The sequence below is a fragment of the Alexandromys fortis genome, unplaced genomic scaffold, assembly GCF_014885135.2.
Source record: "Alexandromys fortis isolate MF-2015 unplaced genomic scaffold, M_Fortis_MF-2015_v1.1 scaffold_97, whole genome shotgun sequence".
NCBI lineage: Eukaryota > Metazoa > Chordata > Mammalia > Rodentia > Cricetidae > Alexandromys > Alexandromys fortis.
Genome location: NW_026067981.1, coordinates 3,795,194 through 3,821,315, shown reverse-complemented (window position 1 = coordinate 3,821,315; position 26,122 = coordinate 3,795,194). Strand labels below are relative to the sequence as shown.

At 40.8% G+C, this 26,122-nt stretch overlaps 2 protein-coding genes across 4 annotated transcripts in view; one reads left to right on the top strand and one right to left on the bottom strand.

Moving 5' to 3' along the window:
- Positions 1 to 469: 469 nt before the first annotated feature.
- Mpc2 (mitochondrial pyruvate carrier 2) lies at positions 470 to 16,643 on the bottom strand. Its single transcript, XM_050158431.1, has 5 exons — positions 16,350 to 16,643; positions 8,836 to 8,876; positions 4,710 to 4,794; positions 3,356 to 3,467; positions 470 to 772 (listed from the first exon to the last, which is right to left on the bottom strand). The coding sequence occupies exons 1-5, from the start codon at positions 16,456 to 16,458 to the stop codon at positions 736 to 738; spliced, it is 384 nt and encodes a 127-aa protein (XP_050014388.1). The 5' UTR covers positions 16,459 to 16,643; the 3' UTR covers positions 470 to 735.
- Positions 16,644 to 17,444: 801 nt separating this feature from the next.
- Positions 17,445 to 26,122, top strand: part of Dcaf6 (DDB1 and CUL4 associated factor 6) — a 114,278-nt gene continuing 105,600 nt past the window's right edge. For 2 of the 3 annotated variants that reach the window (XM_050158427.1, XM_050158424.1), the window contains exon 1: positions 17,446 to 17,754. In XM_050158427.1, the coding sequence (XP_050014384.1) occupies positions 17,658 to 17,754 (97 nt within the window). In that variant the 5' untranslated portion in view covers positions 17,446 to 17,657. Of the gene's footprint in view, positions 17,755 to 26,122 lie in introns of all 3 variants that reach the window. The other variant, XM_050158426.1, reaches the window with a different exon arrangement.

The window sequence follows — 26,122 nt, the reverse complement described above, 5'->3', positions numbered from 1 at the left end:
AAAAACTAGGTGCTCTTTATGAACCTGGCTCTATGTTAATGAAATAGCACATTTCTCTAACTTCCAGACTTAAAAGACTGAGGCAGGAAAGGAGAGTTTGAAGCTAGCCTGGGCTATATAGCAAGTTTCCAGCTTAAAGAAAACAAGTAACAAAAAAAAAAAAAATAAAACATCAAAATTGTCTCAACTCATTATTACAACAATCCTATTTAAAAATTCTAGCCGTGAAAGAATTTTATTAAAGTTAAAAAATCTAAATACTTCAGGTTAGGATATTTAAAATAGTTTAAAGCCAGGCTGCTAGTCATCCTCCTAGCTATTTCTCATCCTTTTGGACATTATTCTACTTGTGGCCATTCTACCATCCTACTCTAATAAGCAGGTTATTTAATCCTTCGACCATGTTTCTGTTTGCTTGAATGTGTTTGCTCTTATAATTTTGGTTAACTAAAAGATGACGCTGGGTAAGTATGATCAAGTAAGATTTATTATGGACAAGTGGTAGAAAACAATGTTAGTGCTATTCATAAGTTTCTTGAATCATATGTAAGAGACTATTATTAAAAGTCTGCTTTATTTTTCTGTGGAGTCAAGTGCTAGCTATTAATTACAGTTAGATTATTTTTCATTCTTTGCAAACGTTATCAGGACAGTTATCATCACCTATAGGTAATTAAATAAACTAGGTTCCAATGTTTCTGTCCACATCTGGATGTTTCAGGTGATCAGGAACTCCTACTGGATCCCTTTAGCTTTGAGTTCTTGATTATATCTATAAAGAAAACAGAAAGACGAATCATTACCAACAACAACAGCTAAAAAGAGAATGGGAAGCACATCCCACTTCTTTCCCGCTGTCAAGCAGCTACAGAGTTGTAAATGCAATCTTCCAAGGAACTTACTTACAGGTACAAACAGGCAGAAGGAAAAGTGAGGTACCCAAAGATTTCATTTGCCTCTGTTGTGTGTTTTAGATTTCAACTTCTGAAGTTTTAACTGCTTATATGACATGTTTGTTTTAAAGAACACACACACACACACACCTACACACCCCTTTAATCCCAGTAGGTGGATCTCTGAGTTCAAGACCAGCATGGTCAACGGAGAGAGTTCTAGAACACTCAGGGCTATATAGAGAAACTCTGTCTCAAAAACAAAACATCAGTGCTGAGGGTCCAATCTAGGGGCTCACATATGCTAGACAAGTATTGAATCTGAGTCACAACCACTGACCTACTTTCTTTTTCTCTCTTTTCTTCCTTTTTCCTTTCCTTTTGAGACAGGGTTTCATGGTTTAGCTCTGGCTGTCCTGGAACTTGCTTTGTAGACCAAAGCTGACTGGCTTCAAACTCAGAGATCTGTCTGCCTCTGCTTCTTGCGTGCTGGGATTAAATGCATGCACCACCACTGCCCAGCTCACTGACCTATTTTTATTCTTTATTTAAAACAAAAAAAAATATTTGTGTATCTGAGGGTTTGTGCATGCATTGCGGGAGGCAGGTGAGGAGTGTGGCTTCTAGAGAGACCAGAAGACCATTCTAGATCTCCTGGGGCTTGGAGTTGCAGGTAGTTCTAAGCCACCTGAAGTGTGTGTGTTGGTAATCAAATTTCAGTCCCTAGCAAGACTAGTTTGCATTCCTAACAGCTGTGCTATTGCTCTAGCCCTCTAATGTTCAACGCTGAATGCCCCATGGCTAATGTATTTGTATAACAATTGGCAAAATGTGATCAACTATAATTTTTCATTTTATACTCACAAAGCATCTAAGAAAAAAAATCAAGTGATAACAGGTTCTTGTTTGATCACTAGAAGTAAAAAACATACTTTCTCCCACTAATAGACTAATAGGTTATAAACACTTAAAGTTTCCTCAATTCTCATTAATGCAGAAGACTCAACTATAGAGCCAGAGTCTTTCTTATACATAACCCTTTAGACTTAATTAACTTTTTACTTTTTCTGTTTTTAAGAGTAGAAAATTATATAAACAATATGAAGCTTATCATACTTCTTAGATTTCTTGAAAAATAATGACTTCAAATATTTGATTGTAAGACAACTATTTTCCATGACAAATAATATTAACCTTGTTTTGTGTATGTCTGGCACTTGTGTGTGTGAGACAGAGGTCAATGGCAGGTGTTTTCCTCAATTGCTTTCCATCTTTTTTTTTTTTTTTTTAAAGACAGGACCTCTCACTGACTCTGAAGCTCACCAATTTGGGAAGACTGAGTGTCCAGTAAGCTACAGGGATCCTCTTACCTGGCTTTCCACCACTTCCTTAAAAAAAAAAAAAAAAAAAAAAAAAAAAAAAAAAAAAAAAGTAAGCCAGGCAGTGGTGGCGCACGCCTTTAATCCCAGCACTCGGGAGGCAGAGGCAGGAGAACTCTGTGAGTTCGAGGCCAGCTTGGTCTACAAGAGCTAGTTCCAGGACAGGCTCCAAAGCTACAGAGAAACCCTGTCTTGAAAACCCAAAAAAAAAAAAAAAAAAAGAAAAGAAAAAAAGAAAAGTACTTCTCTTAACTACTGAATCATCTTCCCAGGCCCAATTGCTAACTACTGAGTAAAGAGCTTAAAAACCTTTCCAGTGTTCACAGAACACTTCACAGCAAAACCCGTGCCCTTTCTCTAAATGTTATTCCACATACATTTAAAGCCCACTTCTATAGCTGAAAGCAAGTGACAAAAGGCTGACACTGGAAATGGCTTAGAAAATTGTGTTATATGTTGTGGTCTGAATGACAAATGTACATGAACTCCTGGTCTCCAGGGGTGGTGCTCTTTGGGAGGTTATAGAACCTTGAAGAAGTGAAACCTTGCTGGAGAAAGTATTATCACTGAGGGCTAACTTTGAGATTTCATCGGCATGCTCCACTTCCTGTTCTCTCTAGGCTTCCTGTGCGTGGATGAAAAGGTGACCAACCAGCTTCCTGTTCCCGTAGCTATGTTTCCCCTAGCTATTGCTACACTTTTCCTACCATCATAGACTGCTCCTCCAGAACCATAAGCCAAATAACACTCTCTTCTCTACATTGCTTTCAGTCACGGTATTTTATCACAGCAACAAAAAACTAACACAGTTATCAGAGGGAGAGAACTATAAGAATTGAGAATTCAGACAATAAACTGTTGAATTTAAAATCTAGGTAACATAAGCTTAGCTGCTCTTAACATATTTGTAATTTCCCACACTGACAGAAATGATATATTTCTACTTCATACACAATTTTGGCAATATTATATGTGAATAACAAATACAGACACACACAAACATGTACACACACACACATACACATACACAGCCATCTAGGTAGCTTCTGAATCAGTTCTGTTACACCTTGGTAGTAGGCTTACCTCCAAATACGAAACAGCTGAGAGGCTCCTGCTGACCCCACAAAGAAATTAACAGCAAACAAACTCCAATTTTTGGGTATAATTACAAGTGAGTACCTTGACCAAATAAACCCTGTTGAAAGAAAGCATTTTTTAAAGGCACAGACGCTTCTCATAATATATTTTAATATTTAACATTAGAGCAAGGTCTACTATGAATAAGGCTATGACAATAATAATAAAGGACGAAGGGCAAAGAAATGCTGTATTATGAGTCTTAAAAAAGTACCTTTAAGTCTTATTATATAACACTATATTATAGCTACATAATTATTATATATTACATAAAAATTCTCATGATAGAATTTTCAGTATTATATAAAATTCTCAGTTCTTGCATTAAAGGGAGACTTGGCTAAGAACCAGTGTCTAGTAACTATACCATCATCCCACTTAAGAAAATTATGCTCATGTAAAAACCTGAGAAGCAAAATCTCACACAGACACTTATTCTCAACAACCTTCCTGCCTAAGCTATCCATAATCCAGTATTCCCTAGAGATGGATAATGTGTGAGAGTAAATATGCATGAAGACATTTGTAAAATAAAATCATTTAATGAACATAAAACCAGAGTTTTGTTGTATGTGGGTTAATTTTGGGTGTGTACCTACCCTTTAAAAGCTGAGCCATCTCTTCAGCTAGTATGTGGTTATTTTTTTAGCAGTTTTGGGATAAAAGGTTCTATCTTGGGAGGAAGTTTGTTAAGACTCAAGATGCAACTTTTGTTATTGTTGCTGGGAGGGAAACATGGTGGGAGGCTGATTTGATCAAAACATTATATGCATGTATGAAATTCTCAGTAAAAGTAAATAAAAGACTCAGGAGGATCCGAAGAGACGCTAGTAAAAACGCAAGAAATAAACTCAAAAGTATCAGGAAGTTCCTAAAACATATCAGAGGCACTCTGTCCCTCTGTTTAAGCTTACATAAATAGTAAACAGGGCTGAGAGAGACTCTTAGACAAGTCAAACTGCCTGGGAGACATTCAAACTAACTGAGCTTAGAGGAAACATTGTCTAACCTGCCAAGCCGCCTGCAGGTTGTGCAGTGAGCTTGTACAATGAGTTCCATCTTTCCTTGGCTGTCACCCATGCTGGGGTAGGTTTTCAGTGATGCAACCATCTGAGTAATTTCTGGTTCTGTAAGTAACCCTTCACCCCTATTTCTGTAAGTAACTCCAAGAAGCACATTGGTTCACCAAGCTAAACTTTGGTGGTATCAACTCTTTATTTGTAGTGAGTGGACATTTCCTCACATTGTCTCAGAAATAGTGTTATACAACAGTGGACTATCGAAGAAGCTTTTAATTTACCTGTAGCCATCAGCACAGTGGACTGAGCTGTGCTGAGTTTCTCTGCAGGTCTGGCCATGTCAGCTAATCCTGCTAACACCAATCCCTGCAAATACACATTTAAGACATGTGAGCAGGGCGTCAAGAGTGAGGCATAATCATTTTTAATTTTAAATTAGACAAAATATCTATGAATTTCTACATGATAGCTACACTCATATTATCCATAACATTAAGAAAAGTTCGGAGCATGACAAAAAGCTACAACAAATTCAAGAGTACTTTCTTCTTTTATGTTTTCTATCAATATTCTTTAAAGAAGTACCAGAAAATTTACTTACAATTTTATCTTGTTGGATGATTTTTCCTTATTTTCTTATTTTTAGAACATGTACACGTGTCACAGTGCACATAAAGAGGTCACAGGACAAGTTGTGGGAGTCAGTTCTCTCATTACACCAAGTGGGTTCTAGAAATTGAACTCAGGCTTGGTCAAAGGTGCCTTTACCTTGAGTTCTTATTGGTCCTAGATAACTTTTCTTTAACATTAAAGCACACACAACCATATCTTCCTTGTTGTGTGTTTTTTTTAAAAGATTTATCTCTATGTGTACAAGCACTTTGCCTGCATATATATGTGTACCATCTGTGTGCAGTGTCCGTGGAGGCCAGACAAGGGCATGGAATCCCTGAAACTGGAGTTAAAGCTGGTAGTGAGGCATCATGTAGATGCTGGGAACTGAAGCTAGGTATCTACAAGAGCAGCAAGTGCTCTAAACCACTGAGCCATCTCTCCGGCACCACTCCTGCTATGACTTTATTGTCTTTTATAGAATCACCCACACATATCCTAATGTCAGCATTCCTCAGAAAGCTTGGTAATAAGCTGGGCCTGAATGGTATAGGCCTATAATTCAAGATATTGGTGGGGGGGGGCGGGGAAGGAAAACCACAAGCTTAAGGCCTGTCTCAACTACAAAGTAAGTTCAAAGGTCAGCATAGGTATCTTTTTTCGTTGCTTTTTGAGACAGGGTTTCTCTGTGTAATAGTCCTGGCTGTCCTGGAGCTCACTTTGTAGACCAGGCTGGCCTTGAACTCACAGAGATCCCACCTGTCTCCCAAGTGCTGGGATTAAAGGTGTGTACAACCACGGTCCCCTCCCCCCCCCCAGCAGCATAGAAGTCCTATTCCAAAGTAAAAAAGAGGGCTGAGGATCAAAAGTTCAAGGCAATCTGGGCAATTCAGTGAGATTACATCTCAAAAAAAAAAATGTAAAAGAGGTGAGGCTATGATTCCATGATAGAACACTGTGCTACCCATGCATGAGGCCAGAAACAAAAATAAAACAAAATTTAAAAACCCAAAGCATCTAGTAACCTTAAGATTACACCCACACATGTAACTACCTCTCATTATTCTGTAATTGGACTCACACAAAGCACGTAAGCTGCTGAATTTTTTTTTTTTTTTGGTTTTTCGAGACAGGGTTTCTCTGTGGCTTTGGAGCCTGTCCTGGCACTAGCTCTGTAGACCAGGCTGGTCTCGAACTCACAGAGATCCGCCTGCCTCTGCCTCCCGAGTGCTGGGATTAAAGGCGTGCGCCACCATCACCCGGCTAAGCTGCTGAAATTTAACTTGCACAACAGTAATATGTTAGGCTGGGGAAGCACTGGGAATGCTGGGGGGTAACACACCACTTGCAAAGCAAATGCAGGCTCTGGGAGCAATTCATACTGCAAATCAATTATAAAAAAAAGGAACTATGTCTATTTAAAGACCTTCAGGAGGCTCAAGGCCCATTATGATGTTTAGAGAGAAGAAAGAACAAAAGGGGGAAACAAACGCTATAGATGTTAAGGACTCTGCCCAGGATGTATTATTATTCCTGCAACTGTCCTCATGTGCTTCCCTCTAAAAGCCTTTAAAAAAAAAATTATGAATCTCTATGTAGAATGGGCTGCCTTCCAAATGACTTGACACCTCTGAGTGCTGGAATTAAAGGTGTATGCTACCAAAACCATGCTGAAAACCTTTTCTTACACCTGATTTCCTACAGCAGCACAAAAGCCTCCCTTGTTTCCCAAAGTGCCAGTTCTTGAATAAAGCTGACTTCCTTTCCACCAACTCTTAGCTCCACAGTACTGGCTTTCAAGTAGCAACTAGCCAGACCTGCATCCAGCAACACAATGGGCATTATCCAGTACAAAACAAAGCAAATTATGATATGCAGTAACCAGGAAATAAACCTGTGAAATAAACCAGTCATGAACATTGAATGATTCCACGGGACTGGAGATAGTTCAGCAGTTAAGAGTGCTTGTTGCTCTTGCAGAGGACCAAATTTAGGTTCTTAGCACCCATGTTGGGTAGCTCACAGATGCCTCAAACTCTAGCTTCAGGGAATCTGACACTCTTTTGGCCTCCTCAGGTACCAGCAACATGTGTAAATACATGCACACAGACACAGACATAAATAAATCTTTAAAAAACATTGCATGATTTCACTTTCATGAGGTACCTAGACAGCCAAATTCAGAGGCAACCAACAAGTAGACATTATTTTAAGAAAAAGAAGCAGTATAGTATGGAGTGTGTAATGGTGCTAAAGTCTCTAAGCTATAACGCTGACTGATAATGTACTGTTTATCCAAAAATAAATGGATGTTTATTTAAAATGCAAAAGCAAAAATGGTTAAGGTGGTTATTTTATTATTTTTGCCATATTAGAAGAGTTTACAGACCAGCAGTTTTCAACTTAGAGGACACTAGAATCACCTGCAGAGGTTATTAAAACACAGCTTACTGGGCTGTCCCTGGGGTTTTCAGATTGAGTAGTTCTGTGCTGGGGACTGCACATCTGCATTTGTAAAAAGTTCCAAACAGATAATTTTCAACATAAATCCAATGATTTGCTAGAAACAGCCACTAGAATGAGTATATATTATATATGTTATAAAGTGAGAGTAATAATCTTGGAGCCAGAAGTCATAGGCTCTATCATTTACACCAAATGCTTATATGTATTAGATAGAGTTGTATGTACTTGGGCTGGCCTCAAATTCTATACATAGTCAGAGGATAGACTTAAGCCCCTTGATCTTGCTATCTATGCCATCCAAGTACTGGGATAATAGGCTATACCACCATGTGAGGCTAGGCATGTTTTTTAAGAAATGTGTATCCAGAGGCCCTTTCTGACAGACAGAGTTCAGATAAACTAAGGTAGGTAGTATATGCTTCATAAGATTTATCTCAAATTAAAATTGGGAGGGGGGAGACGGGAGGATGGAAGGGGAGAGAGAAGGGGAGAAGGGGAGGGAGGAAGAGAACATGAGGGAATGGGATGGTTGAGATGAGGGAAGGACAGAGAAGGGGACCAAGGAAAGAGATATCTTGATTTGAGGGAGCCATTATGGGGCTTAACAAGAAACTCAGGCACTAGGGATAATTCCCAGGAATCCACAAGGGGTCCCAGCTAAGACCCTAAGCAAAAGTGGAGAGGGTGCCTGAACTGGCCTTTCCCTGTAATAAGATCGATGACTATCTTAATTGTCATCATATAACCTTCACCTAACAACTGAGGGAAGCAGATGCAGAGATCCACAGCAAAGCATTGGGCTGAGCTTCTGGAGACCAGTACAAGAGAGGTAGGAGCGATAATGACCATAATGAGGATACCCACAGAAACAGCTGACCTGAGCTGATAGTGGGGGAACCTGCATAGGATCAAACTAGGCCCTCTGAATGTGAATGACAGTTGTATGGCTGGGGCAGTCTGTGGTGCCATTGGCAGTGGGACCTCTAGTGCTTGAACTGGTATTTTGAAACTTATTCTTTTTGGAGGGAAACCTTGCTCAACCTAGAAATAAGAGGGAAGGCCTCGGTCCTGCCTCAAAGTGATGTGTCAGACTTTGTTGACTCCCACTGGGAAGCCTTACCATCTCTGAGGAGTGGATGTGGGGGGGGGGGCTGGAATGGGGCAAAGGGGAGGGTGGGATGAGGGGAGGGAGTGGGAACTGGGATAGGTATGTAAAATGAGAAAAGATTGTTTAAAAAAATAAATTTAATAGTAAAAAGATTTATCTCAAATTAGTAATTTCTATAAAGAAATTATTTTAAGTAACTTCTGTTAAAACTCAAAACTTACCCATTTCATTACTGGAGCCCAGAAAAAAACTGTTCTGGGGCCTGAAAAATAAAAGAAAAATTGAGAGATAATCAAATATTATTCCTTTATATGCTAACACCAAATTATACTCTGGTTTTTATACATATTGTACTGACATTTAGGAAGGTACAAAAACACTGTAATATCAATCTTCCATGTGTCTTTCTGATATTCTTGCCACCTACTTGTAGATCACATTAAAAATAAGCTAAGGTGAGCCAGGTTTTATGACAGTCTTTTAATCCCAGCACTCAGGAGGCAGAGGTGGATTAGTCTACAGAGCTAGTTCCAGGACAGCCACAGCAACACAGATAAACCCTGTCTCAAAAAACCAAAACGGAAAAAAAAGTGAAGGTTGGGCTGGAGGAGTGGCTCAGCAGATGAGAGCAGGGGCTTTTGCTGAGGACCTGAGTTCAGTTCAGGGGCTCCCAAACACCTGCGTCTTTAGCTCCAGGGATCTGACCTTTGCAGACACTATTTTCTTGAATAAATACTCAACACAGACTGAGATACTCCTCCTAAACTCAGAATTGGGACTAGAGTGAGCTGGGGAGGTTCAGGTCGTCACACCGAGGTTATTTCCTTTGTCACATGTGGAGGCCCTGGATCACAGGCTGTAGCAGTTTCTTAATTTGGTTTTTACTATGGCTTGAAGCTTGGTTTCATCACTCAAGGAAGTGAAGTGTATCTTTTCAGTTTCTGGGTGAACAGATGTCCAAATTTGAATTCTTCTTGATTCCCCCAGACCACCATTTCAAAACTGTTTATTCTGTTGCTGTCCTCAAATTGTTTTCTAAGTAATGTCCCTAGATTCTGGCTTCTCTGAAAGTTTAAATGGTTGAACATTTGGGTTATTGAACAGTAAAACTTTCCAGAAGATTTACCTAGTAATTAATTTACTACAATGCTCCAAGCTAGGTGACAGTTAAAAATGTAACTGTACAAATTCCTACAGAACCACACCAACCAACCTAAAAAATGAAACAAAACAAACAAAACAAAAACAATGAAACAACAAAAAAACCTTCAAACATGAAATTAAGAGGCCAGTATTTTTGACCAAGAAAGGTATTTTAACCACTGAAAAAAATAATTTCATGTTATGAGTGTTTTGCCTGTATGTATGTATGTGTATCATGTTCACACTGGTGTCCATGGGGGTCAGAAGAGTGTCAGATCCCCCGAAACTGGAGTTACAGATGGCTATGAGCTGCGATCTGGGTATGGGAAACCAAACATAGTTGCTGTGTAAGAGCAGTAAGTGTTCTTAACTGCTGAGACACCTCTCCATCCCCAATTAGTGATAATTTTAAATGAAAACAAACTTTAAATGAGTTTAATAACTTTAAGTACTAAATAGAAAAATATCTGTAGCAAACATATAAGATTTTCTAATTTGCTATTTTTTTCTGATATATTTGAAGACAATGAAAAGCAATAAATAATCAGAGCTGAATATTTGAAAATGGTTTTTTTTTTTCGAGATAATGTGGAGGGCGTGGGGACTGTTTTACGAGCTACCCAGGCTGACCTTGAATTTACTGCTTTCTTTAGGCCTTAAGGAATAGGATTACAAATAGACCCACCACTCCCAGAACAAAGTAGCTAGCTTATGCTTTTAAACTACTGAAAAGGAGGAGGGCTGGATGTGGCCATACACACCTTTAATTCCAGCCTACTGAAGGTAGAGGTTGATAGATTTCTGTGAACTTGAAGCCTTCCTGGTCTGTTCTAGGCAATCTAGGACTCTGGAGTCGATACTCTCCGTCTTAGGGGAAAGGGGTGCCAAGCAATATAACCATAAACATTTCAAAGAAAACTAAGTTTGCTCTTTCATTTGATCTTTACTAATTTATTTTAGCTTTAGAGTATATAGCAAATAAACGCAGATAATGTATGAATTCAGACACAGAAGCTGTCACTAAGATCTAAACCAAGTTTTAGTGAGACAAAAAAACAAGGTCATGCTATATACAATTATATTCTCACAAGAAAACATAAAAATGAATGAAGTATAAATAACAGAGGAGCTACTAACATTTATTTCTAATGCAATATTATGAATTTAAGAAATTTCAATTTACAACTCAACAAAAAAGAAAGTCATTCTTAGAGAGAAACGTAGACTCTTTAGACAAGGAATTAACTAACAAGACATTTTCATCCTTTTCCCTTAAGACTTTACTTTCAAAAGTGAAAAAGGCCTCAACAATTGATAATTTATAAACATCAGACAGTATTCTAAGTATATTTAACTTTGCCTGCAGAGTCATCTTGTCCAATTTCTTTTCTTGTTTTTATTTTCTTGGAGCAGGGTCTCAACATATAGTTTAAGGTATCTTGGACCAAACTGTTTAGTTTAGGCTGGCCTTAAACTTGAGGTGATCTTCTTTTTTCAGCCTCCGGAATGCAGATATTTCAAGTGGTGTTACTGTGGTTGACAGATTGATATACCTTCCCTTTGTCTTTCTTCTTTGGGATTTCTCTTTCAGGCCCTCACCACGTAGCTCTGGCTGCTCTGGAATTCTCTATAGAAATCTGGCTGGCTTTGAACTCCCAGAGATCTGCCTTTCTCTTCCTCCTGAGTGCTGGGATTACAGGAGTACACAACCGAACACGGATAGGTTGATGTACTTTATAAACCAAACTTTATTTCCCAATTTCTTTTGCAGGGAGAAATTGTTATTAATGGAATAAATGAATTCTATCCAGAACATAGGCTATATGTATGTATGATTCTTTCTACTACAAAGAGAGAGAGGCTTCTTTCTTGGAAAAGATTATGCACACATAAACTTACAAACATTGAACTGGTATTCAGTGTTCTGAAGTAAAGAATGACCTTTTTTATTGAATGCTGGAAGGTCACAAAGATCACTACCTCTTCTCATTCCTTTCATACCATTCTTAATCACCACTTTCCTTTTCTCAATTTTTTATACTAAAATAACTTTCGATCCTTTTAGTTGAATATCTTCCTTGCATTACTTTCTGGGCTTGTCTAAAATTTGTTCATTCATTCCTTTCTTTATATGAAGCTCTCAGTTGCTAGAGGAAGGAGGATCAATTTAAGGCCACTTTGGCTCAGCTACATAGCAAGGTCAAAGTGGCCTACATCAGATTCTGTGTCTCAAAAAAAAAAAAAAATCCAAACACGTGTGTGTGTGTGTGTGTGTGTGTGTGTGTGTGTGTGTGCATGCATATATACAGTAAAACTTATCTATGGTGGCCCTTGCATATCAGAAATTCTCTTAGTTTAGTATTCACTGATCAAATGTGCCCATCTTTCACTTTTCAACACTCCTCTTACTTCCATATACTATGCAGTCCACCTGCTTGATACTATGTGGCCAACTAACCACACGCATCCTTAGAATGTGAATGTCAGTATCTGACACCAATACTGACTGACAAAACCATTTTTATTGTGCTAAAACTAGTTCTGGCTTAACACTAAGAACATAATTATTAACACTGGCACTGTGCACCTTTGTATGATACACCCTATTTTATAGTTCACATTTTTTTTTTAAAAAGTATGTTTTTTTAAATTAGTAATGTTTTTGCCCTAGTTGTAGTCATCCATATTCCATTATTACAAGAAATAGCTAAGGCTAGTGCTTGATAAAAACTTTCTGGGGCTGGGAAGATGGCTCAGTGGTTAAGGGTACTTGTTGCTCTCAGAGAGGACAGGATTTGGTTCCCAGCACCCACATGGCAGCTCACAAGCATCCTCAACTCCGGTCCAGGGGAGTGAATCCAATGACCTATTCTGACCTACTTGGGCACCAGGCATACATCTGGCACATAGCCATACATCCGGACAAAACAAACATGATGTTGTTGACAGAGTGCTGAGGAAGGGCAAGAGGGGAAAAGGATATGTTAGATAGGTGTATGGGCTCTGTCCCAAAGTTACTAGGACTCAATCATAGACACTTCACCTTAAGGAATTTATCTCATTCTAATTATTCCACCTCCAAACACCATAGTCTGATTAAATTTCCAGTTACCTAATGCTTCACAATGAGGATTAAATCTCAATATATAACAAGCTGAAGGACATTAAGCCGAAATACCAACGAAGCTGTTAAGTAAACATTGTGAAACACAACTTCAAAGTTATGATCTGACAAGTGCCTAGAGCACAGTTACACACTGACTTGTTTGGAGCCACAGGCTTTACATACAGTTAGCTAGATGGTGATTAAGCCACATCCCTTATGTGAGTTGAGGAACTTGTCTAGGAAGTACATTTAGTTATATTCTATTATTGTTCTACAGAGGCAGATCATTCTGTGTGACAGCACATGTTGAACATAAGCAGACAGATGACAAAGGCCTCAACATTCTGGGCCACATAGTATTCTAACTATAGTATATATCTCTATAAAGCATATTCTGTTGCTTGTCTAGAAATACTTGTCACGGACAGAAATAAATCCAAAATTGAATAACAAGCAATATACTTTCCAACTGTTGATATTCTAACCTTCCATAACTTTTTAAAAGAAAGAATGCTTGTATATGAATGTAGTTTAATTCTTAGGTGACTCAATTACAAATACTAATGTACAGTGATAATCAAGGGGGCTATTTTCATTCTGGGTAATGAGTAGAACAATAACCAGTGTTTTCGCAGATCTTTTTTTTCTTTTTCCTTTTTTGGTTTTCAAGACAGGGTTTCTCTGTTTAGCCCTGACTGTACTGGAACTCACTCTGTAGATCAGGCTGGCCTCAAACTCAGAGCTCTACCTCCTGAGTGCTGGAATTAAAGACGTTCCCAAAGGTGTGGATGCCACTGCCACCACCCACACCCTGCCATTTTCTCAGATTTTAACACTAATGAGCCAACAGTCATATTTTTCATGTTTGTTTATTTCTATATTGCTGTGCTTATAACTTTTCAATCACAAGTAAGTTTTTAGTGCTAGGTATCTTTATATAGTATTATTCAAAAATTTAATAGTTAGAGATGTAGAATAGTTCGAAGCCCTGAGTTCTATTTCCAGTACCACATAAATAAAACACTGTACGCGTCTGTAACCCTAGCACTGAGTGTAGAGATAGAGGGTGGAGACAAGTAGATCCCTGGAGCTCACTGACAAGTCATCCTGGGTAAACTGATGAATTCCAGTGAATGACTATCTAAAGGCATAAGGTGTCTGGTCCCAGGAGGACACACCTTTAATCCTAGCTTTGGGGAGCAAAGGAAGGAAGATTTCTGGTGAGTCTGAGGTCAGATTGTTCTATATAACAAGTTTGGGGCCAGCCAGGAAAAAGTAGTAAGATCTAGCCTTTTTTGATTCTTTTTCAGACAGGGTTTTTCCTGTGTCACAGCCCTGGCTGTCCTGGAACTAAACTCACAGAGATCTGCCTGTTTCTGCCACCTCCAGGGTGCTGGGATTAAAGGAGTCTGCCACCACACCTGGAAATCTAGTTTAAAAAAAAATTAAGACTTTAGCTACACAGCAAGTTCAAGGCCGACCTGGGATAGAAGGGATCTTATTAACAAAAACAAACAAATAATAACAACAACCCTCTAAACCCTTTTTATTTAGAAGAGAACATTTGCTCTGATTTGAAAAACAATATTTTTGCTAAGTGTCTTAGATAGCAATCACTTAATTTTCACAATGATTCTTAATTTTAAAAGATTTCTAAGGTTTGAGGAATTCTCTAAGGCCAAGGTCATTCAATCAAGAGTCAGCCTATCTCTCTCTGTCTTCTGTGTTCCTCTATTACACTTAAAACAGAAGCAACCCAAAAACTTCTGGGTGAAATGCACAGAGTGCTCTTCATTCTGCAGTTAAGTACTATAAACAATAAATACAGGAGGCTAAAAGCCAGGGCCCTGGAAAAGATCAACAAACAACTACCTTCCAATTCCCACTTAGAAAGTAGTTTAAAACTCAGTCCTCATGCCATGCCCCAAACACAAAACTGGAGGGTAAGAATTGCCACAGAGCTCAGTTACTTTACAACACCCTGATCATTACACCTATTGTCCAACTCTTAACTCCTGAAAACCTCCACCATAAACATAGCAAAATAGAAATGTAAAACTAAAAGGCAGAGCCGGGCGGTGGTGGCGCACGCCTTTAACCCCAGCACTCGGGAGGCAGAGGCAGGCGGATCTCTGTGAGTTCGAGACCAGCCTGGTCTACAAGAGCTAATGCCAGGACAGGCTCCAAAGCCACAGAGAAACCCTGTCTCGAAAAACCAAAAACAAACAAACAAACAAACAAAAACTAAAAGGCAACTCAACAAACTTCATAATAAAGTTCCTTAAAAACAAGCTTTATAATGGTTCTTATACTGCAGTAATACTATTGAGTGTTAAGCTAAAGTCTATGCAGAAGTACACACCATTCTGTTATTAAACAGGACACCAGATTTAGCAATCAACCTAAGCCCCAGAGAGTGGCTTCTGCTCCTGGCAGAACTAAACCTTTCTAATATCAACTGCAGAATATACATTTATCTATGTAAAGGCAAGATCCACCTTTTTGTTAGGAACTCAATCTTTTCCATTGAGAATAAAATTTCCTATTCACTCAATCTTATGCTTAAAGCCTTCATAATACAATCATATTTTAGCCCCCACAAACAAGTCTTATTAATTCCCATTTTGTATTAGAAATAACCTAATTGTAGAACTCAATAAAGAACTAGAGGGACAGGGGTCTTTCATTTTCTTAAAGAATTGTTTTCAACTTCAAGACTACTTATCTAACACTAATGACAGCTAACATCCCCAAAGTATCACGCATGTATGTTATTTTTTGTTTTCATAATGAATATATTTTACAAGAATTAGGGCTAGGACAGAGGTGTAGAATTCTGCCCAAGGTCACACCTTGGTAAGTGATGGAAAAGAAGTCGTATCTGCCCACGTAAAAAAAAAAAAAAAAAAAAAAAAACCTCAGACAGAACCTGGTCAGGGATTGCGTAATGATTGGCTTATACTGGATCTAGGGAACCAAGAGTGACATTGACCGGGAAGGGGAGTGGGGGAAGCGTCCAATTTTGGGAAGGGTTGGCTCCGAGGGCCTCTGCCAACAGGAGCTGAAGTATGACCTTTAGTCCAAACCCTCTGCTGAAATCAGACAGCTATTCGGCTCTTTCTCACGTGTGTTATAAATCCACGGAGAGAAAAAGTGGAGTAGAATGGGAGTTTCAGGGTGGCCCAAGACCCCCTTTGTGGCAGAAGTTAAGGTTCAAGTCTGGAGACGAGGTCGGGGGTATGAGTACTGAGTACTTACTGGAGCGCCGGCAATAAAAGTCAACAAGGGCACCCGGTGGAGCTATTTGGCTCTGGGAAGGGACACAAAATGAGACAAGGGCAAAGACTAGGAGAACTGAGGGATTCCCTTCAGGTGACGAGACTGGGACTCAGATTCCTGCAGTAACTGAACTGTCACTGGGCCTCTAACGTCCCAGTTTTGGAGGGAGAGGGACGACCTCTCTGCGAGCCGTTCAGGATTCATTACCTGCCGGGTGGTTGTACAGCGGCCTCAATTTCTCTGGCAGCAACAACTCCACTTTATCCATGAATCGGTGATAGGAGGCCCGCAGGCCTCGGGCGCCGGCAGCTGCCATCTCGGCGGCGTCGGTCAGGATCGACAGCAGCTAGGTAGGAGCGACGCTGCGTCCTCGTTCCTGGCTGACAACGAAGGGCGGCTCCGTCACAGTCTCTCCACAGCGCTAAGGGTCCGCCTCTGCCCGAAGGCGCCCTTCCCCCGGCTCTGCCAGCCCCGGGTCAAGCACCTAAACTCCGCGCCGGGCGAAGGCTGAGGGGGCGGAGCCTCAGCAAAAGCCCGCCCCAGCCCGCCTCCTGCGAGAGGGCGGGGGAGACGGAGGAGGAGTCATGGCAACAGGTGCTAAAGAGGTCGCCTTGCCCCGGCTGCTCGTGCGAGGGCGAGGCGCTTGCGCAGGCCGAGCAGTCCGCTCTAATTGGCCGGCCTCGTGAAGCGGAAGGGGCGGGTCCAGGCGCCACCTGCTTCCGGCTCTAGAGGCCATGTTGGAGAGGGGAAACTGAAGCCGCTTCTTAGTGTCGTCCCTCACTTTGATTAAGAAGGCTGTAGTTAGAATAAGCTTTCTGGGCTTTCGTAGCTCCAGCTAAAGGTGACTCCGCATACCTGTCTGGCTTCCTTTTATTTGCTTATTTTTTTTTTGAGACGGTGTCTTACTATATAATCCAGGCTGGTCTGGATCTCGCCATCGTTCAGCCTCAGCCTCCCGAGTGCTGGGATTGCATGCATGAGTCATCACGCCCTGCTTTTTCCTTCGAGCCGAGGCCAACTTCAGCGGCTTCCGTCATTCCTCTTTTATCCATAGACAATTAAGGAATGGGCTAGAGCGGCCTGAAGCTACGCTCCTAGGGTGAGGGCAATGGTGACGCACGCCGGCTTCTGTCGCTGGTGGGCGTCATCTCGCGAGAAGGGCCGGGAGGGGCGTGGTCTAGGCAGGAGAGGGCGGAGCTCGCGGCCGCCTCCGCCTTCGCCTCCGCCTCCCGCGGGAGGGGGGTCGAGGGAGGGGACTGTTGCTGCTCTCTAGATGTTCTGGGTAGTCTGAGGAGAGAGAGTATGAGGCGAGCTGTGGCCCGGGTGCCGCTGGGCTCCGGGGGAGAAGGCGCGGCCGTGGCCGCCGCCGCCGCCATCTAAGTCGCGGCGCCAGCGAGGCCCGGCGCGCGCATGGTGCTGGTGCCGCTTGGGTGTTGATCGGCCTGTCCCCTCCCTCTTTTCCCTTCCCCACCCCCCGCGGTGGTCTCCCCTTTCCACCCCAGCCCCGGCAGAGCCATGTCTCGGAGTGGCTCCTGCCCGCACCTGTTGTGGGACGTGAGGAAAAGGTCCCTTGGGCTGGAAGACCCGTCCCGGCTGAGGAGCCGCTACCTGGGTGAGCGGGGGCCCCGGGGCGGTGGCGCTGAGGTCGCCGCCCAGAGGTGGGGGAGGGGGCGCCGCCGGGGCTGTTGGCGGTAGGACAGTGCCTCGGCCGGGGCGCCCCGCAGGCTGGTTGTCAAGTGGGGTGTCAGCGATCCGCTCCAGCACCTCCCCCGGCTAAGTCTCCTTTGCAAGCTGCCAGGCGCTGCTCAGGCTGGGCTTCCCTCGGGAGAGCCGGGCTGTGGGGAGTGGGCACTGGCCCGGGAAGGTGTTGGGGTCTCTTGTGCGCTGAGACTCCGGCGAAGACTTGCTGAACCTTACGGAGATGCCACGTTGAGAGTAAAAGTTGGCGCTTTTGCTCTTCTCTGGAGCTGTCGCCGCTCGACCAAAGAGATCAGGTTGTTCACCTTCGGCTTCCGCAGGGGGTTGGATATCTCCCCGAGACGCTGTTGATCACCCTCGGGGACTTCACACCCCTAACATCCCTAGCTGAGTCCAAACCTAGGCAAGACCCGGGAGCCTTCCCCACCCCCGCGCTTTCCCGGGTCCACTCGCCTGTCAGTCCTGTGGACCTCTTTTAGGTGGTGTAGGGTTTCACGTTCCTATTCCCACCCCTGGAAAACACACTTGGCATTTTCGGTTTCTTAGTTAAGCTTTCTAAAAACAATCTTCAGCACCGAGGGCGCAGTATTTCACGTCGTTAGTTTTGTACCGTAAATTTTGTGAGTGTGCTGGGTTACTACGCCCGAGTCAACTGAAAAGTCCTGTTTCTTCAGAGTGCCCCCTCCCCCAACTCTGTCATTTCTTTGCCAGGTAAAGGGATTTGTTGCTGTCATCTGTTTTTCACTACAACAAAAATAGAAGGAAATGAAATCTCAGTACAGCCAATACTATTGGTTGTAAATTACTTAAAAGTAGCTTAGGTGTACATTTTTAAGTTCTTTTCTTATGAATATGTTTTCATTGTAAAAATTCAAATACGAAGAAGCAGCGATCCCCAAGATCGCTCCCATTTCAATTTCATGCCACTGCCCTTAAAATAATGCTTGTTTCTTGGTTGTTTTTTCTAGATAATTTCTTTCTTAAAAGTTCATATATAAAAAAAGGTGTATATCTGCGCATACTCTGTATGTGTGAGAAAACTGAATGCATGGTGCTATAAGCATTGGTTTTCCTCATACTTTTCTTCACTACATTTTGAGATCCTTTCAGACTTAAAGATCGCGTAAAACATTACATAGTACTTTATTAAGGACTTTAATATTCTAAACATTTTTTTTGCCTATTTAAGTTTTTCTTTTTTGAAACAGTGGGCTCCCTAGGCTAGCCTTAACTTTTATCTCAGCCTACTGATGGTTGGGATTACAGTGTGTGTATGTGCGTGATATGCGTGTACCTGACCTTGTCCCTTTTTCTTTAACTATGTGTTCACTGTCACAACTATGTGCAAACATCATTTACATATGTTGCAGTAATTACCAAGAGTGCTTGTTTTTAATATTTTAAAACCCTTTAAAAGTCCTTGACCTAAAAAAGGTGTGCAAATTTATTTTAAAATTTGTCTAGAAAGAACAGAGTTTTACTTTAATAAAGCAAATTGTAACAATTTGTGTGAGTGAATTTATAATTTGGTCTTTTATTTCAATTAGTTGGGCAGTTTTAAGTGTTTAGTTTTGTATTTTTAGTATTTCTGATTGAGTTCTGCTGTGTATGATAAAGTTGAGGAAGCTACAGTTGCAGTGCTTTCAAGATGTCTAAGCAGGTTATTAGGCACTTGCCACAAAGCCTTGAGTTTGATCCCCAGGACCTCACACATTGCAAAGAAAGAACTGACTACTCCTGAGCGTTGCCCTCCCCACAATAAGTGAGCAAAATGTATTCAAAAGTTAAAAACTGACAGATATATTCTGTTCTCCAGTGGAGATGGGATTTGTGTTAGGGGCAACTAGCTTGAAATTTAAGACTCCACTGATTATTAGGAAGCCTGAGTCACAAACTCTCCCATAGCCTAGTGCACTTGTAGGAAGCTCTTTATCTCAGACAGTCTCTGTGTATAACTGGGGGAGGAGAGGTGGACTTTGAGACAGTGTTACACTGTAGCCCAGCCTGTCCTCTAACTCTTGATCCTCCTGCCTCACTCCTACATTCTGGGCTTACTGGCCTATGCCACCATGTTTAGCTTAAAGTAACTTAAGTATAACAATGATGCATACCTTATGTTAATACTTTGAAAGATTTTTAGCTGAGTTAGTTGGAGAACCCCTTTAATCCCAGCACGTCCAAGGTAAGAGGGGAAGGATCAGGTGTTCAAGGCCGTCTTTGGAATAGAAACTACAATCAATCTAATTAATACCCCTCACCTAATAAGTTTCTCATTGTGCACATGAGGGCATGTAGGGGTGGTGGATAAAAGTGCTCTTATAATACCCCCTTTTTCTTGAGGAAGGAGGTTTGCTGAGAGACTGACGGATATTAAATGAAACTCTTATCTCAAAAAGGGGTGGGGGGCTTTTAAATCCCAAGTACAAAGAACTTAGAAAGTATATTGATTTCTTAAAGATGTCAAGTTTTGAACATTGTAATTATTTAGGGTATTGTAGTTTGCATTTTATCCTAATAGGTTTTCATTATTTGTATTCCTAATAATAAATTATTGCCAAGTAACATTAAAACTGTAATGCTAGCCGGCTATAGTGGCAGAGGCAAGCAGATCTCTATGAGTTCAAGGCCAGCCTGGGCTGCAAGAGCTGGTTCCAGGACAGGCTCCAAAGCTACAGAGAAACCCTGTCTCGAAAACCAAAAAAAAAAAAAAAACCTGTTATCTTTTATAGTGGTTTGACACTAAAGAAACAGAACACAAAGTTTCCACTAACTTCCTCAGGAGCTAAGCAAGGTGAAAAAACTGTGTTACAGAGTAATCTAAAGGCAAAATTGCAAAATTAGCCACTTTTATAGATAATGGCCCTTAGGTATTCAAAGAACAGTAACTTCTTACACCAGGCAAACAGAAGATTGCTACCTTCACTGCCTGATCTTAAGTGCTTGAAGAAGGGATTGGGTTGTAGCTCAGCTGATAGAGTGCTTGCCTAGCATGCAGAAGCCCTGGGTTCCATTCCTTGCACCACATAACTGGGTGTGGAGGTGTCATCTTGTAATCCTAGCACTCTGGAGGTGGAGGCAGGAGAATAAAGAGCTCAAGGCCAGCCTGAAATTCATGAGACCCTTTCTGAAAAATAAAAACAATTTGAAAATATTTAGCTAGCTATGGTGGCATATGCCTCTAGCACTTTGGGAGTTAGAGCAGGAGGATTAAGGAGTTTCAGGCCAGCTTGATCTACAATAGACACCCTATTAAAAAAAAAAGGGCAGGATGGAGTAGGTTGGAGAGAGAGAGATGGTTCAGTGCTTGCTGTATAAGCAAAGGGCCAAATTTGGGTCCCAGCACCTCTAAAAAGCTGGGGTAGGGGATGAAGACGGGTTTGCTGGCAGTCATATCAACCTACTAAACAGAGCTGCAGCTTCAGGAAGTGATCCTGTCTCAAGGGAATAAAGGGAGAGAGATAGAGAGCTCTATCCCCTCTGGTGCACCCATACATACAGATAGGCATATAAGTATATACTACATACACAAGTCAGGTATGGTGTTTACACTTGTAATCCCAACATTTGGAGACTGCAGTAGGATTGACTATAAATTCCAGGTCAGTCTGGCCTATATAGAAAGTTCCATGGTAGTCTGGAGTGAAATGAGACCCCATCTGATAAAAACCAAAATTGACCCAGTAAGATACCTGGGGGAGTAAAGGTACTTGTTGTCAAGCCTTGACTTCCTGAGTTAGATTCCAGGAACTGACACAGTAGGAGAGAACTGCCTCCCAAAGTTGTCTCTGACCTGCATACATCCCTTACCCCGAATATAATGTGGGTTTTTTTTTTTGTTTGTTTGTGTTTTCAAAGATACTTTTCTAAACTGTTAATGGGAGCGAGAGGCAGCAGCGGACTGTTTAAGGCCAGCTTGAGGTACATAGAGAAAATACAAAGAAAGCTAAAACACAACATTTAACCCAAAATTCTTTTTAAAACACTAGTGAGAGTTTACAGAGAAGCTATAAATAGTGAAATTTCACTAACACCTTGGAAAGAACAAGGTGAGTTTTATTTTTAATTAGTATTTGTAGATACAAGCCCTCACTTCTTGGGTAAATAAGTGAGATTGCTATGTTGTATAACGTGTTTAGCTTTATTGTTCATCATAATTGCACCGAATGACAATCCCACTTGGTGTATGGGCTCCAGCTGTCCTTGTTTGCCTTAGTTACTCTTCCTACCTTTAGCCTTTTTTTTTTTAAAGATTTATTTTATGCCCATGAATGTTTTTCCTGTATGTGTGTTTATGTTCACCACATTTGTGCCTGGTGATTTGGAGGTAAGAAGAGAGTGTATAGAACTGGAGTTAAGGATAGCTGTGAATCACCATGGAGGTGCTGGGAATGAAATCTAGCTCTTCTGCAAAAGCAACAAATGCTCTTAACTGCTGAACCATCTCTTCAGCCCTAAATTTAGCCTTTTGGAAGGAGGTGTATAGAAGTATATTGCTTTAGTTTGTATTTCTCTAGTGGCTAAGGATATTAAATATCCTTTTGTTTTCTTTTATATCCATGTACATTGGTTAAATGTGAAGATTACCTTTTAAATATACATTTTTACATACATGTATGTGTATCTGACTGTTTTGGTACAAGTCCTTAACCAAATAGATTATAATTTTTATTTTATTTTATTTTTGAGACATTCTCACTATATGTAACTGTGGTTGGCCTGAAACTTAGTATGTGTGCCAAGCTGACCTCAGATTCACTGAGTCCCACCTGCTTGTAGACAGAAGTTTCTGTCCTGCCTGGTCCTACAACCCTTCAGTCCCAAATAAAAGCATGGGCTTATATTAATTATAAACTGTTTGGTCTATTGCTCAGGTTTATTACTAACTAGCTCTTACAACTTAAATTAACCCATAATTCTTACCTATGTTTAGCCATATGGCTTGGTACCTTTTTTCAGTGAGGCATTCTCATTTTGCTTCCTCTGCCTCTGGCTTGTGGCTTTGTCACTACCTTTCTTCTTCCCCAAATTCTCCTAGTCTGGTTGCCCCACCTATACTTCCTGCCTGGTCACTGACCAATCAGTGTTTTATTAAACTAGTACAGGTGACAAATTTTTACAGTGTACAAGAGCATTATCCCACAGCACCTGCCTCCTCCTGAGTATTAAAGTCAAATAGGTTTTTTAAAACACATATTTTCCCCATTTGTCTTGTGTTTTGTCACTATTACTTTTAAATTTTATTTATTTATTTTTTAAGACAGCATTTCCCCCCTTACATAGACCAGGCTGATCTGGAAATATTTTGAAATGCTGAGATTATAGGTGTATTGCCACCCATGCCTGCTAGTGTCTTTTTCTTAAATCCTCCCTCCCTTTTGACCTCTCCTGACCTCTCCCTGTCCCCCTTCTTTCTGTCCCCCCCCCCCCGTCCCTCTTTCTTATCTCCCCTCTTGCCCTACTTCTCCCTATACTCTTCGGTTCTCTACCTGCTCCCTCACCCCTTATTTCTTGAGACAGGGCCTCATGTAATCCAAAGTGGCTTTGAATTAGCTTTATATCCAAGGATGGTCTTGAACTATTTACACATCTGTCTTTTAACAATGTTTACCAAACGTTGTTCTTAACAGTATTTGCAGTTAATAGTTTTTGAAACTTTTGTGTTCTGTTTAAGAATCTTTACATAATTCAAGGTCACAAATTTTTTGCTGTTTTCTTCCCTCTTGTAGGTTTTCTGTTTTCTCTCTTATATTTACACTAAGAACAATTTAGAGCTTATTTTTATGTGTGCTGTGAGGTGGATCAAGTTTCATTTCTTTGCTTATGAATGTAAAATTGATCTACCACTCTTTTTGAAAAGATTTTCCCTTTTGTTGAAAATCAATTAACCAAATATGTACAGGTCAATTTCCCTACCACATTCATTGATTAAAGTTTCTGTCTCTGTGCCAGTACCTTATTGTTTAAATGGCTTTAGTGTGTGATAGGAGATGAACAGGCTGGAGGATGGAATGAAAGGGCCGTTTGCAGCTGACTGCTTCCATGGCACCTTTTGGGAAATAATGCATAGTTCCTATTCCCTTGCTGTGAAGTGGAACCATGATCATCTGGTTGGAAGCAGACAGGCATGGCACTGTAGCTGTAGCTGAGAGCTTCACATCCTGATTCCTGGGCAGTAGGCAGAGAGGGAGGGAGGGAGAGAGGAGAGACTGTGCCTGGTGTGGGCTTTTTAAACCTCAAGGTCCTCCCACAGTGACTTACTTCCTTCACAAGGCCATAACCATTTCAACAAGGCCACACCTCTTAATCAGCCCAAACACTTCCACTTCCTGATACTAAACATTAAAATATATCAGCATATGGAGGCTATTGTCATTCAAACTGCCATCATAACTATGTCAGGTTCCTCTGGTAAAAGTGGCATGTTCTTTGGCCCATAAGATCTTTTCTGGTGCAAAAAGTGGTCCCTCTTGGATGCATGAATATTAACACAGTGATATCCTCTGTACAATAGCCTGGTTGATGATCTATAAATTTACAAAAGGTTTAGTTAGAGTTGATAATACTTGTGTGGATGACGGGAGCTTCTCTTGTACAGGCAAGGCCAAGACCATCTTTAGTTTAGTAAGGGGAAAAATCCCATTTTGCAGTCCCAAGAGGACAATCTGAACCCAGAAGGAGAAAAGAAGGTGGTAAAGCTAAAGACATAAGATGTAGAGGAATATCTCTCACCTTGATGAGGATTATACCTATATCCCAGTAACATCTGTCTGGGGGTATAGTTGCTTACAGACCCTTGATGTAAAGCCTGCCTGCTTTCTGAGGTCTGACTTTGGCATTCTCATTCTCAGAAGATCTCCCTCTACGCACATCCCCCACCGCCCTCATGTGACTGCTGCAGACTACCATTGCTGAGCCTGTCTGCTTTCTTGATAGCTAATTCAGAAAGTATAATTTTCCTTTTTCTCCTTTTTCATCTCCTGGCAGCTGCTGCAATCTCCAGCTTGCTTGCCCCATTTTTATTTCTCAAACTCCAATACAATTGTCTTTCATTTTTCTTCTGTCAGTATAAGACAAAGCTCTAACTCAAAGGGTAAAATATTGTTTATTTTGGGCCAAATATAAGTGACTCTGTCCTGGGAACACAGATTCATGTTGCCCTGAATAACATGTTCCAATGTAGGTGTTCCAGTATAGAAGCAGTTATATGAACTCTGGAAATAAATTAAAGGAGTCGGAAGTCAGAGCATTTTCCAAATTCACTGGTAGGAACGAAAGGTGGATGGGTCATTGCAAAGGGAGAAACTGTAGGTATTGGATGTTATCCGATAACATTACTAGCTCTGGGGTTGCTGGAAACTAGTAGTTTGTTAAGTTTGTACATTCCAAAGGTTTTGCCTGATAGCTGCAAGGATGTAGGTCAGACAGAGGTAGGCATTGAGTTCCTGAAAAGGGGATAAAGTCATCATCTGACCTCAATCTGAACACCAAGGCATAGACCTGCATAGGCATAGACCTATTATTCATCAGTCAGTAATTTCATTAAATTTGGGGTTTTGAATTGATCTGATATCCTTTTTAGATTGTTAAGTTTCAGTGAGTTTTAGGCCGTTGTTCATAGATGTTAGTTTATAGTATTTAAATGTACTTAGTTCTGATACTAGAATGATGTTGGCTCCTTGAGTGGGATATGTTCTAGTTTTCTGAATTTATATAAGGTTGAAAGTACTTTGTCCTTTAATCATTGAAGCCATCTGGGTCTGGCTTTTTTTTTTTAAAGTTTCAAAAAGCTTTATATTTTAAGGAAATAATTGACTCATATGCAGGTATAAGAAATAATAGAACATTTGGTACTGGAGAGATGACTCAATGGTCGAAGGTGCTGATGGCTCTTTCAGAGGACCCAGCTTCAGTTCCGTACACCCACATGGTGACTCACACCATCTCTAACAACAGTTGGAGAGGATTTAATGCCTTCTTCTGGCCTCTGCTGGCACCAGACAGACATTCAACCAAAATACCAATTTTTAAAAATTTTAAAAGTTAAAATAATAGAAAGCTGTATACCATATACCTTTCAACCAGAACCCCAATGGTAACTTCTTTTTGAAATATAATAACCAGGAAACTGACAGAGAATTCACATTCCTTATTTATGTTTTTGTAATGTTACATGGATTCATTTATATGTGTGCAGTATAGTATAGTATTTCTTTTGATAAATTAATGTTAATTTTAGCTCACTAATGGATTACTGTGGTTAAAATATAAAATTCTGTCACAAG